At 49.6% G+C, this 16,121-nt stretch overlaps 1 protein-coding gene across 3 annotated transcripts in view; it reads right to left on the bottom strand.

The window, feature by feature from the left end:
• AFF3 (ALF transcription elongation factor 3) overlaps positions 1-16,121 on the bottom strand; it is a 564,045-nt gene that overhangs the window by 509,959 nt on the left and 37,965 nt on the right. For all 3 annotated transcript variants that reach the window (XM_058667512.1, XM_058667514.1, XM_058667513.1), the window contains exon 3: positions 7,247-7,375. In XM_058667512.1, the coding sequence (XP_058523495.1) occupies positions 7,247-7,299 (53 nt within the window). In that variant the 5' untranslated portion in view covers positions 7,300-7,375. The remainder of the gene's footprint in view (positions 1-7,246; positions 7,376-16,121) is intronic.

Below are 16,121 nucleotides of genomic sequence, written 5' to 3'. Positions count from 1 at the left end.
AAAACTCTACCAGACTCATATTATGGGTCTCAAGGGGATTTTTGAAAACTAATTTCCTGTCCATGAAAACAAAAAAAAAAAAAAAAGGAGGTAGAAACAGCACACTCTAAACCTAGTCGCAATGTTGGCGTGCTCTTCAAATTACAGTTATTTTTGCTTACCTGGGCTAACAATGAGCCTCCTGGGGAAAAAATTACCTGGAGAAGTGTAAGCACCCTTGAGGCCTTTCTCTGGGTGGGAGAGCAAACCACCCAGAGAGGGAGTCACACGTGAATACCATTAATGAGTTGTGCAGCTCAGCCTCCTGCTCCCCTGTGAGGCCCAGGACAACACAATTGTCAAGCTGAAAGATCCTAGAGGAGACCTGCAGCTGCTGGTCCACCTTCCCAGGAAGCTCTCTCCACAGGGCTGGGCAATCTCCCTCTTCCCAGACAATCCTCAGCGCATCTCCAGCAAGGAGCATTCACTACCGCCAGCCTCGTACCCTCAGGCTCAACCCTTGGGAGGCAAAGGAAACACCATCAGACAAATCAGGGCCTCCTTCACCCCCACCCTAGCTCTTAGCTTCCTCAGCTGACGCTCCCATAGTGTCTTGGATACTGTGCTGTCCCCCATCCCCTGGTGCAGCTGTGCGTGTTGTTTCTGGTGCAACTAAAGCAGGATTAGCCTGACATAATTTAATGAGACCCACAGTGCCAAATGAAGTCATTTGATGTAATGGCTGCTACTACAATACATTCTCTGAAACATCAAAGATTATGTAATGGTTCACGTATCTATATATGCTGGTGGCGCAGCCCTCGGTAAGGGCATATTTATCTGCTAGACTGTGAACACAACCAAGAAAAACCACCAGCAAACACCCCCCTCCACTCCAAAATGCCCCCAGGGATGCAACTTGCACAGCAGGGATTGCTGAACCTGACCTAGCATGGCCTTTTCCTATCCATCCCTTGTTTAGCAAAAAGGAGACTTTTTTCCCTGGAAGCAAAGGGTATAAAAGTACGATGTTTGGCATGCATGCAGCAATTGACACTTTTATAACCTAACATCTCAACCTTACGAGGTAGGTCTGTGAAAGTGCTGTCATTTTGTAAGTGATTAAACCAGGAGGGAAAATAGGAGAAAAGGAAATGAGAAAAGTCTCAAGCTACCCAGGGCCAAACAGAAACCAACGCTGGGGCCAACCGAGTTCAGAAACCTCCACGAAGTTCCCAAGACGAAAGGGAACAGCCAACACTGAAAATTAGTTTTATAGATTTCATTTTGAAATGAAACAAGAAAACATTATCTTACCATTAAATGAGATTAAAATTGTCTTGGGCAGCCTTGATTTGCCCACCAAGACTTTGTCCTCAGAGTAGAAGTTAAACAGGCAAATCTAGTCCAGGTTAAAAACCCCACCCACACACACACAAAACAATCTTGCCTTTCCTATCAAGAAATTAATTTTTTTCTGAAGTTGATTATCTTAACCTGTATTAAGCCAAAGAGCCTCACTGAAGTGGCTAAAGTGTCACTGATTACATCCACTGTGGTTCACAGCGACATGCTCTCAAAATAGACTGCTGGCATTTTATAATACTCCTACATTTTCACAGCAGAGAATCTAGAACACAGAAAGGAACTGGTTCCCCGCCACAAACACAATACTTGTCCTTCGCCACGATCCCAGTACAGCTGATTGAAACCCATCTGCCCATCCTCCCCGGTATCCTCACGGTGCCCCAGCTGAGCCTGCACCCTCAACAAACAGTCCCCCCACCTTTCTGTCTCTAAACAAACCCCTAAATAAAGCCAGGAGTTGGCACTACTCACCAGTGGATGCCACGCCCCCTTCCCATCTCCTCCATGCTGGACACTGGCCCCTTCACCACAGCAGCCCACACTCCTGAGCCCAGACCGCCATGCCTTTAAGAAACAGCCCAAGCTGTGCACCAGCTGAGGCCTTTTGCACGCTTGTGGGCGTGCTCTGAGGCTTTCGACCAATAAGAGAGCCTACTGCAGCCAACCACACAGGCCAACCTGGCCCAGGAGAGTGCGCGGCATCCAACCAGTTACTCCCAAACAGCACACCTGAGGCTCAATGCACCAGAGGGCTCCCTTGGCCCTTTCTTTGCCTTTCAATAGGCTGATCTGACCCAAAAGGACTGAGAGAGAAGGCACGGGGGAGAGCATGTTTGCTTTACTGGAGCTGGGGATCGAAGTGCCTGAAGACCACCTTCAGGGACTTGCGGGGTTTTCTGATACTGTGAAGATCCTGGGAAGCCAAGGCCTGAGTGTGGCCACCGGTGGTTGCTTGAAAGACAACAATTGCATCCCTGGGAAGTCTTCGTCCAGAGCCTAATTGCCAGCGGCTGCAGGGGGAGCACGGTGTGTTCCCACTCTGCTTTAGCTAACAGTGCTATCTTCCCCAACAAGCTCCACACTTGACTCCTTCCATATTTGCAGCTGAAGTCTGCCCTCCACCTCCATCTTCCTCTTTCATTTCTCCTTCCTAAACTGCACTTCCGTGGGATCCATTTCCCACACTGCCATGCCAAGGGACCTTCTCCCCCAACCAGAGTTGCTTGTGCAGCTCCTTGCAATGGGCGGAGCTGGTTTGGTTTGGTTTGGTTCGTTGTTGTTATTGTTGTTTTAGTGCTGGTTCTCTTGCATTCCCAGCAGACTCACTCTCTTTCCCCTGCATCCCCCGACAGTACAGAGTTGAAAACTGTAGGTTTTGATGAAAAATGAGAAAAAAAAAAAAAGACCGAAAAGTCTCCAAGTGCATCCCACACAGCAAGAATACAGGTTCTCTCCTGTTCAGTTCTGCACATGCCTGTGCACAGGGGTAAGGAGCTACAATGATACAATGGTAAATATTTGTTTCCATGTGTGGGGATCTAAAACCACTTTCTGAAAGGCACTGCCCTACAGTTACACCTGAACCAATGGTGGGAAGCTCCTCTTTGAACAGTCTCAGAGGTTCAGTTTGGAAGCACACACTCCGCCATACCATGGAACAGCAGGTGTAGCACCCAGACTCACACAAAGCTAGGGAAAGCGAGCGCGGCAGCGACGAGCTGAACACTCACTGCACACTTCTGTCCTACAACTCCAACGTGCTTGTCGGTAAGGAAGATGACACACACATTTGATGAAGCTCCTTATGGAAAACTTTTCTCATTCGTTGAAACCACCTCATGACTATACCGTACTGTATCTGTAAGATACGTGGTATAGGTAACTCCACTGTGATTCACAATAAAACACTGCTGTGGACACCACTTTGTTACAGTTCTTTCCTTGCTCTTGATTGCCTCCACATCCTCTCAAGGCGCCTCTCTTTAAAAACCCCATCATTGAAGGCCACCTTTCCCACAGAAACTCTTGTGTTGTTTAACTCAAATCTTCCTCTCTCCCTTCACTTCCCACCCCAGTCCCAAATGTGGTCTCTCTTCCAAACCATCAGTGTTGAAAATGTCCTTTTTTATCGACGTACCTGTCTCTCCCATACTGGCTCATCACTTGCACAACCCATGTTTCACTTACCTTCGTATCCCCTACAGCAACCAGCCCATGTTGCACTTAAGAGATGATCAATAAAGCTTGTGGAGTGAATACATGAGAGCAACAGTTAGCCTGTTAAGAAGGACCCTCATTATTTTAAAAGCCTTGAGGAATGATTTGTGTGTTCCAGCAGCTGAGCAAAAGCCGGTAGAACACAGGAAGAAGGAGAGGAGGCAGTGGGGGAGACGGCAGAGACGCCACTCCTCCACACACCTGCCAGCATCCGGGCACTCAACCTCAACTCTTCAGGACTTGGCTCCACCTCGGGAATCTGTGGAAGGAACTGAGGACAGAATGGTAGTGTTTGCCTCATTCCAAGTCCTCCACCTTCAAGTCCAATCACAAAAGGGAAGCGGAAGTAGCGGCAGACATAAGGACCACCTATAGCCACTGCAAGGTTCCTGGAAAGAGAAAAGTTGAACTAGCAATCTGGAAAACTCCGGTTCGAAACACCTACCTTGATAAACAAGGATGATCCTGAGTGGCACGAAGACAGAGGCGGTAGCTCCTGAATTATACAAGACCTACAATAAGGGACTGTTGATGTCTGAATGGATTATGCTGGGCAGTACCAAACTTCTCCCTTCACACTGTCCCCGCTCAGTTGACAACATCTTCGCAACCCTCAGAGTGGTTCAGGTTCAAAGCCACAGTCACAACTAACAAAACTGCAATTTGTTTTTATTGGAAAACAGCACCTGCCAAACAGCAAAAGCTGTTAAGATTTAAGAGGAGATTCTCTCCTACCATTAATTTGTGCTCCACCAAAGAAAAGTGATTCTCCATGATAAGTTACAGGAAGCAATTTTCCACTGTCTTCTAAATTTCCACTGAAAATGTGTATCCACTCCATAACATAAGACATCAGCAAACCAGCCTAAAGCTTGGTCTTGTGTTTTCCAGTCTTTGATGGAAGGCCAATACATTGAGGGCTCCAATTCCCCTTTCCTTGATACTTTCTCAGAACCTTAACTTTCACTCCGTCAAAATTTTCATGGCTTCCCTTGCAAACTGGGAGACATTTTCAGTATCTGAGAAAGCCCACAGGCTCTGAAGCCACAGAGATGGGGCTTTAACGTGAGTTCCAGATTCCAACACGTTTCGCCAGCTTCTCAGCATGAGAGCTCCCAATCCTCAATTACTCCATCTGTAAAATGGGACTAATGACAACAGCCCTTGCTTCGTACGGCTGCTGTGGTGACTGTATAGGTGAATATGTGCAATGGACAAAGAACGGGACCTGGTGACCAAAAAGTGCTCTGAAAATGTTTTATTTTTAAAATCTGTTGATGCTGTTTTACAGGCTCAATAAAATCTAACAGTTCAAGCCTTCTTTCCCACCCCATCCCCCATCGAATACGACTGCTAGCTCTTAGTACATCTAGGACTGCTAGGAGATTCCCAGGAGAAAGCAGTACATAAGAAAATACCAGACACACCAAAAACAGCAAATATCAGTTATCTGGGCTTAAAGTAAACCATAAGCTTAACAAGTTAAGTCCCTCACACAACTGTGTTGGAAAATACCAGCCAAGTATTCAACAACTGAGAAAACGCCTGACCAACACAACATGACTGCATACTGCAGGGGTCTTTTTACCAGGAACTTGACACAGACACTTGTAAGTTTCTGTAAAATGCAAATTTTACACTTGCAAATCAAGAAACACTCCCTCCATCAAGCTAATCTGTCCTTCCTCAAGGCAATCAAGAAAGGGGGCCTGCTTTCACAAACCAAAAACCAATGCGAAGATGCAAACCTCGCAGCAGGCACGGCTACTTCTCTACAAATGCCTCATCTCTTTACTCTGTTCAAAAATAATACACGTACTGCAGCTAATATAAATTTCAAGGCAACTCAATAAATATTTATTCTGTGACAGTGTCCCAGTAACTTAGCCAGGGGAACCAAGGGGGAGGAGGGAAGGAAAACCAAAGCCAGGCCCGGGGCAGGTAGAGCCTGCACCAACGGCTAGGCTAGCAGTCTGTAGATGTCACTTGTAAAAGCCACAAGGGGGTACAATTTGAGTCAGCAGGCAGACACGCAGCAGGAAAAAAAAAAAATACAACAGAACGTGAGTTCTTCCCTTTGACGGTGAACCTGCCTTTTCAAAAAAAACACACAAACTCCTTTTTCAAAGTACAGTTTCAACCTGGAAATGTACTGAACTGGTGCCAGAAACCAACACTGGTGAATATAAACCTGTAAAATAACAGGTATCTGTAAATGAAAGGCTGAAATAACCCCAGGCACAGCAACAGGGTAATTAGCAACTTCTATAGAGTAATAACATGTTTCATATTCTTCCTACACCAGCTCTTTGAAGTTTCCAGCATAATATACACAAGTTTTATTGCATCAGACCCATCCTCGTGTGTTTTATAGGCGCCGGCATTATGCAGACCAAGCTGCACTCAACTCATCACAGGATCTTAAAAAAAAAAAAAAAGGCTTGCTAAGGCGCTAGCCTTGAGTCCAGTTTATTTTGTTACACCTGTCTTTTGGAAAATAATTCACTGGAAATCTAAATCACGGATAGCATACACATACCACATATCATCAATAGGAGCCATAAATCATACAGCAAGTTAGCTCTTAAGCTGCGCACTGCATATTCATATGCACACCACTTGCAGTTCTAGACACATGTGAACTCTACTGAATTTTAAAAAAAATTAGTTCTGCAACAAGCGATTACCAGAGGCAGAACAGAGTGCAGTTAATATGCTTGTCCCAGCATATGTTCATCCCCCTAAATATTAAACATAACACAAGTTCCTCCAGGAATATGCAGGTGGGAATCCAACCACCCGAACAGGGCTGGTGGGCAGCACTGAGGAGACAGGGGAGTGGGGGCGGGAAGATGGGGGCATAAGAGGGACACCGAAGCAGCCCACGGAATAACTGAAGACCCGCAACTGGAAGGAAACTGCATCTAGCTGCTCCCCCGCGTGCATCTCCCCGCACATACGGGGCTCAGGGCCGCGAGCAGTGAGCACGGCATAAAGGGACCCCCAGGGCGCGCGTGGACTAAGGTCAGGAGGAGGGGGTGCCACTGTGCAGAGGTGTGAAGCAAGGCGCCAGGAGGATTTGAGAAGCCCCAAGGAAAGGTTGCGCCTTGGCCAAGGCCCTTCATAATTCCTGCACCAGGAAACCCTCACTCTGTGCCCCGCGTGCCCACTTTCCCATCTGGGATGGGGGTGGGTGGGACAGACAGAAAGGATGACCCGGCGCCGGCGGGGACGAAGCTGGAGCATCCCTCTAAGGGCACACTTCGCAAGCAGCACCAACTCCAGAGTGTCTCGGGTGTGCGCACCCATGGAAAAGGGCGAGGTGGCGCGACTGAAGAGAAAGGAACACCGAGGGGCTGCGGGCCGAGGGGTGGGTCTCCAAGCATTTAGTGACACGTTCTGTAAAACGCCGCTTTCTGCTCTCCACGGCTGCGCTCTGCTCCCCAGATCCCCGGCCCCGGGACTGGAACTGGCAGCACCGAGGGGAGGGGGCGGGAGAGGTGGGAGAGGAAGACGGAGAGGCAGCCGCGCACGCAGCCGGGGAAGGCAGGCAGGAGCCGGCGAGGCGGGCATCCCCGGCCCACCCCACCCCCAACGGCGGCGGCCGCTCGCAGCACCCCCGGCCCAGGTGAGGGCGCGCGGACTGCCGCGGCCGCCCCAAGCGGCCGGCACGGGGACTCACCACAGCGACTCGAGGTCCCATTCCTGGAGCAGGGCTAAGTCGAAGCTGTCCATGGTGGGAGGTGTCAGCGCCGCCGCCGCTCCTGCCGCCGCCGCCGCTGCCGCCGCCGAGGTTCGGGCCGCCGGCGCGCTGCAACGAAAGGCGCCGCTCAAGGTGCATCCTGACCGCGCCGGGCCGGCCGCCGCCCACCCCCACCCGGACTCGTCAACATCCCAGACCCTCCCCGCTTTCCCGGTGCTTCCCCCACCGGCTTCCTCCTCAGCCCTAGACTCCCGGGCCGGCCGACGGCGGCAGCGGCTAGCGCACTCACCCGCTCGCCGGCTCGCGCGCAGGCACACTCACGAGAGAGCGGCGAGCTCGCCTTGCCGCCGTCGCCACCGCCCCCTCCCCGGCGCTGCGCCCGCCCCTCCTCCCCTCCCTCGCGGCGGCCCGGCCCGCAGCAGCCGCCGCCGCGGTGCCGTGCGCCCGCCCGCCCGCCTTTCTCCTCCGGGAGGCGCGTGTGCGCGGGCGAGGCCGAGGCGCGCGCGCGCGCCGTGAGCCCCGCGCCGCGCCCGCCCCGCGCGCCCCTGCGCTCTGCGCGACTCCTCGGGGTCCCGTGGCGCTCGCAGGCGGCGCGGAGGGATCGGCCCTTTCCGCCTGGAGCCCCTCGCGGCCCCGCTTGACCCTCGGCGCCCCCACGGGGTGTCCCGGGCTGACCTGGGGGCGCGAGCGCCAGGCAGAGGGGACGCTGAGCCTCTCCGGCCTGCGCATCCCTGCGCCTCTCGCTCTCGCCCAGCCCCACCCGGTCCTGTGCCTCGGGCTGCACGCACTTCTCTTGCGGCCCAGAATCCGCTTGACTCAGTCAGGAGTTGAGACGGACGGGCGGCACTCAGGCTGCAGATGCCCGGGTGGGCGCCGGGCGATGACCGGGCCGCCTGCCTGGGGCGCGGCGGGAGTTAAGTGTGCAGCCCCGCGGCAGCGCCGTGCACAATTCGTTTGCCAGGTCTGGAGTCAGTAAGTTAGGGGGGAATAAAGGGGAAGCGCTGCGCAGGGAAACCTAGTCCAGAATGACCTGCTTCTGAGCTGCGCTAGCGTGCTGCGGAGGTGTCCCTCAGATTCCCCCGCCCATCTCCCAGCCAGGGGACCCCCGAGAACCCACTTCCCTGCTCCTAGTTCCCTACAGAGGAGGGGACGAGGCCCCTGCGAACTTCCTGCCCCATCTCTGGTGAGGTAGAGGGACCAGTTGTCCTCCGGAGGGATGACACAAGGTCCCTCCTTGGGACCCCCGCAGAAATCAAGTACTTCTGTTGTGTGACCTTCCTGCTTTTCAAGAATTGTTCAAAAACAGTCCCGCGTCACGGATTTTGCGCAACTCAACCAAAACGGAGGGCTGCCACTCTGCCGTGTCCTCCCTGCCTCCCGAGAAGGGGGAAACCCTGCTTGCGCAACCGGCTGACCCTCGCGTCCTTTGGGGCTAGCGCTCCGGGAGCCTGGCTCCCGATAGGACTCTGGGAGAGAGGAGCTGCTTAAGGATCCGCCTCCTCACCAGAGGTCCCACACCCCACGCCACGTTCCCTGCTGAGAGGAAGGCCTTTCCAGTCCTTACCCTCTTTGTTTCTTTTCTGGACAAGAACCGGAGCCTCCAGAAATTTAGACCGTTGGGGAAAAATCACGGGACACCCCCCAGCCACCGAGCCACCACTTTTCACCCTCCCTCCTCTGACTGAGAATAAACAGACTTAGGCTGTAGACGCAAGTAGAGAAACCCGGAGGCCAGTGAGAATTCTAGCCTATTTGAGAATGGGTTACAAAATGCTTGTTCCCTTTCCTCTCCTTCGCTTCCCCAGCCCGGAAATCGTCCCTCTGCCTTTATTAGCATCCAGAACCAGTGTGCAAAAGCATTATAGGAAGGCAGAATCAACATCTCCACAGTTTGAAACATCACAATTGTGATTTTTTTTTTTTTTTTTTAACAAGCTGACAACTCCCAGCCCTTAAGGACCTCCATCAGGAATGGAAGATATCAACAAGGCTACAAAAGAACAAAGAGCGGATGACTAGAGGGGAAAGAACACAGGTGTGAAGGGCTGGCTGCCTGAACCCCAGTCCACAGCTTCTTGGGAGAGGAGCAAGAGGTGGGGGGCGGGGCTGCACAGTCTTCCTGCTGTCTCCTTAGCATCGGCCTTGTTGGAAATGTTTGCTCTGGCACGGGTGAGACAAGACATCCCTAGGAGACAGCATTCCCGGGAACAAAGGCTGGGGGGTGGAGAGTGGAAAAGAGAGGGAGAGGAAGGGCCCCTCTCTGGAAGAACTGCAAGTTCCAAGGGCTGAAGGCAAAGCGCAACGCGTCCTCTTCCTGTTCCCCTGCTCCTGGGCCGCAGCTGGAAAGCCTCTGCAGGAAGGAGACCTCCCCCCCATCCCCGGGGCCTGGCCGGCCTTCCTTCCCCACCGCGTCTGTTTATATACGACTAACAAACAGAACACGTGGGGGAGGCTGAAGAGAAATAGGGGAGACAAGGCTACTGGAGGGGGGTGCTCAGCAAAGTCCTTCTCTAAAAAGCACCACCACGTGGTACTGGATAGATTCAGAGTCCACACTCTGAGTGTGCCTGAGCCAAAAGCCATCGCACTGTGGGTATTTAAAATGCCTCTGTAGCAATAGCTGTCATTTCTGCTTAGGGTCTTGGGACTTTTATTTCCAGTGTCTAATTGTACAGTGTCCACTTGGAGAGTGGGGCTTTTGAAGAAACATTAGAGTCATAGATTTCGTGTTTTTTTTTTAAACTGAATTGTCATAGAAATAAATACTAGTTTCTACGAGTAAAATATAGACTGGTTAAGGAGAGCCTTGGTGGGGAGGGTCTTCTCATTATTTTTCTGGTTTATGAAGATGTTCCCATTGTCCTCTAGTCTCTCAGGACATGAATCAAAACAGGCACTTAATCTAGTTGTCAAAATGTTAAATCCTTAATACAGAGCATTTAAAAAGCTTGACTTTCTGGGATTAGAAGGCCAGAACTACAAGGGAAGTTTTTTGGGGGGAGGGGGGACTGGAAAAAAATAAGAGATTTCTTCATCTGCAAGCCCTGGCATCCCATATAGGCTTCACTCATGTCCCAGCTGCTCCAAGTTCCATCCAGCTCCCTGTTTATGGCCTGGGAAAGCAACAGAGGATGGCCCAAGGCTTGAGACCTTGCACCTGGTGAGAGACCCAGAGGAAAATCTTGGCTTCACATTGGTTCAGCTCTGGTCATTGCAGCCTCTTGGGAAGTGAACCAGCGGATGAAAGATATTTCTGTCTCTCCTCTTCATAAAACTGCTTTTCCAATAAAAAGAAAGAAAATCTTAATAAAATAGGACCAAGGAATGATTAAATTGAAATAAAAATTTCCTGTGCTATTTCTCTATAAAGTTATTACAATTTTTGGGCATCCGATAAGCCTTATGACCTGTGGGTTTGTTTGTCTTGTGTGTGCGTGTTAGCTGTGGTTGGGTTTTTTTTCCCCGCCTAGATCAAAGTAAGTAATATCCCCCAGAGCCACATCAAGCCAACCAGTTTAGGGCCAGCAGCTGTGGGACAGGAGTAGCTTGGCATACTAGGGTAGGATTGTTGGCTTGTTGAGGCTGACTCTGAAAAGAAGGGACCAAGAGATGAATGCTGCTCTCTCTGAGGTCAGGCATAGACATATACTAGTAGAGGTCTCATCATACCCTGCTGATCTAGAACTGGACCCTCCACCACAGGCTCAGCAGTGAATTCATAGCCTCTCCCTAAATAGGAGTGGAGAGGAGAAAAACCTTGCACAGCTTCATGACACCAAGTATTAATGTCAAGACACAGCTGCAACTCAGAGGTTGCCCTAGTGACCAGGTGGGATTTGTACTCTCTGGTCCCCTAAAAAAATAGTCAGATCCAAAGCCAGCTCTTCAGGAAGTCTTGCTACTAAAGGTGATGGAGCTCACCACCCCCTAGCCCCTGGTCCATCCCCTCTGGCATTATTTGTCACAACATCTGTTCCAGCAAAGCCATAGCTATATTACTTGGCTTGCATTTCTTTCCAGAGGCTTCTTGGGCATCGCTAACTCTCTGGAGACTGCAGGAGAAACCCTCTAGGCTTTTGACTTGCACATCACATGCTAAAACAGGAGGCTCACAACAGAGAGAGGTCTGAAGACACTAGAGATACAAGAGACAGAGCTCTAGTGTTTCCAGACCTTTGCCTATCCCTGTAGGCATGTCACAGTGGTGCTAGCCTGGGCTCCAAGATGCCTTTCTAGTCTGTGTGTTCTTTCATCATTCACTGGGTCCTGAGCAGATGGTACGACTGTGCTGGCTGTCATCACTCCTCCTATGTTTCCATGGAAACATAGGGCAGAGGGACCATCTCTGCCTTGGGCTCTCTGACAGTATCCTATGGCGGAGAACTTCCTTTGGCTCCCCAGCCTCGCCCTTCCTGCCCCTAGACCATTGCCACTGTCCTGGAGAGTTAGAAAAAAATCTGGGGGCTCCAGCAAGAGACAGGATCAGGACAGAGATCAGCTAAAGACACGCTGAGCACATAATGGTTGTGAACTGTCTTGAAAAAGGAAGGAGGATTAGATGGTTGAGATCCATTTGCAATGGCAGCATTTTGGGACATCTGCCCCTTCCACTAGCTTTAATTGTGATCAACAATTGCCCAGATGTCCAAAGAGATGCGTGGAAGGTTTTGTGTGGCCGATCAGGCAACAGATAGTTGTGGAGTTGTAAATACATTGACTGAGGTTTGGTACTTGGCTCACATTCCAGCCCTGGGAATGCGCCTTTCTGTAGAAATAGCCAGGTCTCCCCTAAGGAATGCAACTTTCTCCAAGTTTCTAACATCCTCCTGCCTACATCACTCACTTCTACAGCCCTTAGGACATTAATTAGATTCAGAAGTCCCTGAAAACAGCACAGCTCAGAGGGGTCAGAGGGCACGCAGGGCAGAGAAAGGCAAAGGGAAAATGACCCCTGGAAGAGGGGAAGGAAGTGGAGGGGAATTGTTCATGCCCTTCAAGTACTGAACAAGACAAAGGTGATTTTGAAATCAGATCAACTTCTATCACACGGTTTACAGGATTAACATATTGCCAAATTAAGGAGTCACTGGAAAAAAAAAAAAGAAAATCCCACTGAGCCTAAGAATCCCATGCATCCATGTTATTTCAGTTAGTTGGTTCTTAGCTGGGACAAGAGACTGGTGGTGGGTGAAGCCTGCCACATTCTGCAAAGAAAAAAGTGAAACAACTGCACTGATGAAAATACTGACTAGGAGGACAGATTCTCAGAGGCATGTTCTAGCACAAGTCGCGCATTTACTGCCATGCTGATGACCACTCCAAGGGGATGGGTAGTCCCATTGTCCCATGAGAGGAGAGGATCCGTACCATTAACAAAAGCCAAATGTCCTGACTTGAGAACTTCACATCCCCACAGGCTCTCTGTTCTTCTGCCAGATGTGCCCTGGCTACCTGAGCAAGAACCTGGTGAAGACAGGGGGTGATGAATAACCACCCAAACCAGCCACTCCTGATTGCATTCCAAGCGGGTGCTCTTCTGAGAACCGATTCCATTTAGTCCTCCCGGAAGTATGTGGCCTGGCTCTTATCCTGCAGGCGAGTCCAAAAAGGAATAGGTAGGTGTCCCCTTGTAAAGTACAGTAGATTAGAGTTCAGATCTGGTGCCCTTGCTGTTGCCTCCAACCTCCCAAAACATTTGCCTTGATTTCCTGTAGTATTGGAGCCTTCCTATGCTCACCAGCCCTTAAGGGAGGTAATTCACACTGGCTCTGAAGGGAAGAGAGCCTTGTGCCATGCTCTCTGTGCGATCGGTCCTGTTCCAGGTTTTGCCCCTACGGCTCTGTCGTAGCCACAGCTGGAGCAAGGCTCCCTGTCTTGCTAGACCACTATGTCTTCCTCTGCAACCCAGAGGACTAGATGGGTTGTTCTTCATTTCTGTCAGTTTTTGTTTCTGACAGTCCTCAAGCATCAGGGTTCTGTTTCCCGTTGTTCTTCCTGAGCAGAGCCAGACAGGAATCCCTGGAGTCTGTCAGGAGAGTCATAAACCTTCTCGTGTTTGAAGGCAAGACCTCCTGTTTGGCTTAAACAACCTTCAAGGTAGTGATCTCTCCCCAGCAGCAGTGTTGTGCTGCCTGGGATGCAGCACACAGTAAGCACAAGAGACTTGTGTGAAAGAAGCAAAACCTAGGAAGCCGGGCTCTTTGGTCTGTAGCACCCGAGAAGGTGCCAGCACACAGCCCCAGGAAGATGCTGAAGGTGTAAGTGGAACATCCTTAGATCCCAACCCCCAAACAGACATTCTACAGTTGTATCTTTAATGAGTTAAAACTTAAGGGCAGTAGGACAGGCTTAGCAGTTAGCCTGCTGGTGGGGATATCTGTGTCCCTTATTAGGAGTGCTTTGCTCTGAGTCCCGTCTCCATCACAATTCCAGTTTCTTGCCAATGCACACCCCTGGAGGCAGTAGGCGTGGGCATAAGCAGCTGATTTACTACCACCTATTTGGGAGACTAAGACTGAGTTTCTGCTTGCCTGCTCAACCTGGCTCAGTTCAAGTCTTTGTGAGCCTTTAGGGGGTAAAGCAGCAGGTGAGAGAGCCCTCTGTGCTTTCTGATCTTTTCTGTTTCCCAAATTATAAACAGATGAAAGAAAGGTTTGCCTAAATGCTAAAAGGCATGTTGAGGTCCTCTCAAGTTCCTTTGGGAAGACACATTTCCCACAGCTAAGAGTGGACACTGGGAATCTTCAAGTCCAGGAAGAAAAGACACGGAGGGCAGAGTCAGTTCCTTGGGAATTTGAGACTGGGATAGCACATACTTGTGATTGTCTACCCAGCACCCATCTGCCCTCTTTCTGAATAACAAGACCCAAGTCTGGTTTGGAAAAGTCATGAACTGGGCTGAAATAACTAGCCATGCCACATAGGAAGTGGCCTCTAAAAGGTCATGAAGACACATGTTACGAAAACACTGTGCCTCAACTTTAGCTTTTTTATTTGTGTGGGTTTTTGTTTTTGCATTAGAGTAAATTTCTCTCTTAATTCTATTTTTTTCCATTAGGTTTTGAAGCTGCCTGTTGAGACCTTCATTTAGATCACAATTTCTCAGGTTTTGCTCTCCTGAAATGGACACCATCCGTCCCTCCAGGTCACTTCCTTCCCTCTCCCTGTCTAGAAAGCAGTTTCAGGCAGGCAGGGTAGCTGTCATCATGAACCATAAGAGCAACAGCCACAGACCACAAAGGGTGTATCTGAGATGGGAAGGAGGCCAGCTCTTTGATGACTTCTTGACACAATTGTACTCACTTTAGACCACTTTCCTAGATCTGGACTTTTTGGAGCAAGATTAGCTCCTATGTTTTGGTGAGCCCGTTAACAGGCCACAAAAGTCACAGTGCCCAAGAGTACCCTGCACCTGGCCACGTTCAGTCTGATCTACCAGATGTCCTACTATGTGCAGGCAAGGTAGCACCAATAGGAAATCTGTTGGGATTTATAGAAACATATGATGACTTCCTTAAGCATCATGTTGCCTTCTGTGTTCACTGCAATTGTTAAGACAATCAATTAATTGTTAAGACAATCAATTAATAAGAACCTCATGCTGAATTGTGTGAAGATGGATTAATCTGGCTCCAGCCTTTATGAACATTCCCTATCATTGTTTCCTTATTGTCACGTTATTTATTAGCCTGGTTAAGTTCCTGGTTAAGGAATATGCAACGATCTCACTGATGGAAAATAGCACAGGGAGAATAGCAGGCATCCTTTTTTGTGTCCTTGCCACAAGAGGCAAAAATGTGCGCATTTCAGGCTTTGTCATTGTGCTCACCAATAAACTAATTACCAGTGTATGAAATGGATTTACTTCAAAAGGAGGTTAGAAGAAACAACTAATTAAGTGCAGTATTTTGCAATACAAACTGCATTGCAGGGTGAGAACCTTATAATAAAATCACAGAAGCTTGAAAATCAGCAGAAACAGAGAAGCTGTCTTCAGCTAACCTTCTTCCTGATGTAGCAATTCTCTCAGATCCACCATGGTATATTCAGCGTCTATCGGAAGCATTCTATGAGAACATTGCTAATGGGAGGCAGCTCACCCTCTCAAAAGGCTTTCCTATTCCATTTTTAAGCAGTTCAGTTCAGATCAGAATAACATTCTTCCATCTGTATATGGATCCCAAATTGATTTCCCTGTACCTTCTTAGCACATCACTAGCTTGCAGTTAGTATGTCATTAGAACTTGGTTTCACTGAACTCCTTCCACTCATTTTGCATATACTGACACTTAAAGAGGAGACCTTGTTACAGTTGAGCAGGGAAAGGGCAATTTCTTAATAGGAGTACCTGGTAGGGGGTGGAGGTGCAGGTGGGATCTGGCCTAGCAGTAACATGGAACATCTGAATTCGAATCTCAGTTCCACTCCTGATCCCAGGTTCCAGCTAATATGCATGCTGGGAGGCTAAGGGTGATGACTCAAGGATTGGGTCCCTGCCACCACTCATTTGGCAGACCAAGATTGAGTTTCCAGCTTTGGTCTGTCCCAGTGGCAGCCACTGAAAACTTTGGGGGACTGAACTAAAAGATGGAATCTCTCTCTCTCTTTCTCTCTCTCTCCTCTCTGCCACCTGCCTCTCAAATAAATGAATCTCAAAAAAATTTTTAAAAACCATGTGAGTATGAAAAAGAGAGAAACCCTTACTTCTTCCAAGTAGAATTGACTTCTTGGTAGAAAATAGCTTCAAAGAGAAGCTGAAGCTGACTGTGTAAGAGGGACAATGCCCTCTTCATCACAGGATGGGGAGGCAGGAAACTCTGGGATACAAAACCCAGCAACAGAGTGAAAGTAAGCG

Source organism: Ochotona princeps, chromosome 8, assembly GCF_030435755.1.
Source record: "Ochotona princeps isolate mOchPri1 chromosome 8, mOchPri1.hap1, whole genome shotgun sequence".
NCBI classification, from domain to species: domain Eukaryota; kingdom Metazoa; phylum Chordata; class Mammalia; order Lagomorpha; family Ochotonidae; genus Ochotona; species Ochotona princeps.
The sequence above is the reverse complement of the archived record's forward strand: the minus strand, read 5'-3'. Positions and strand labels throughout refer to the sequence as shown.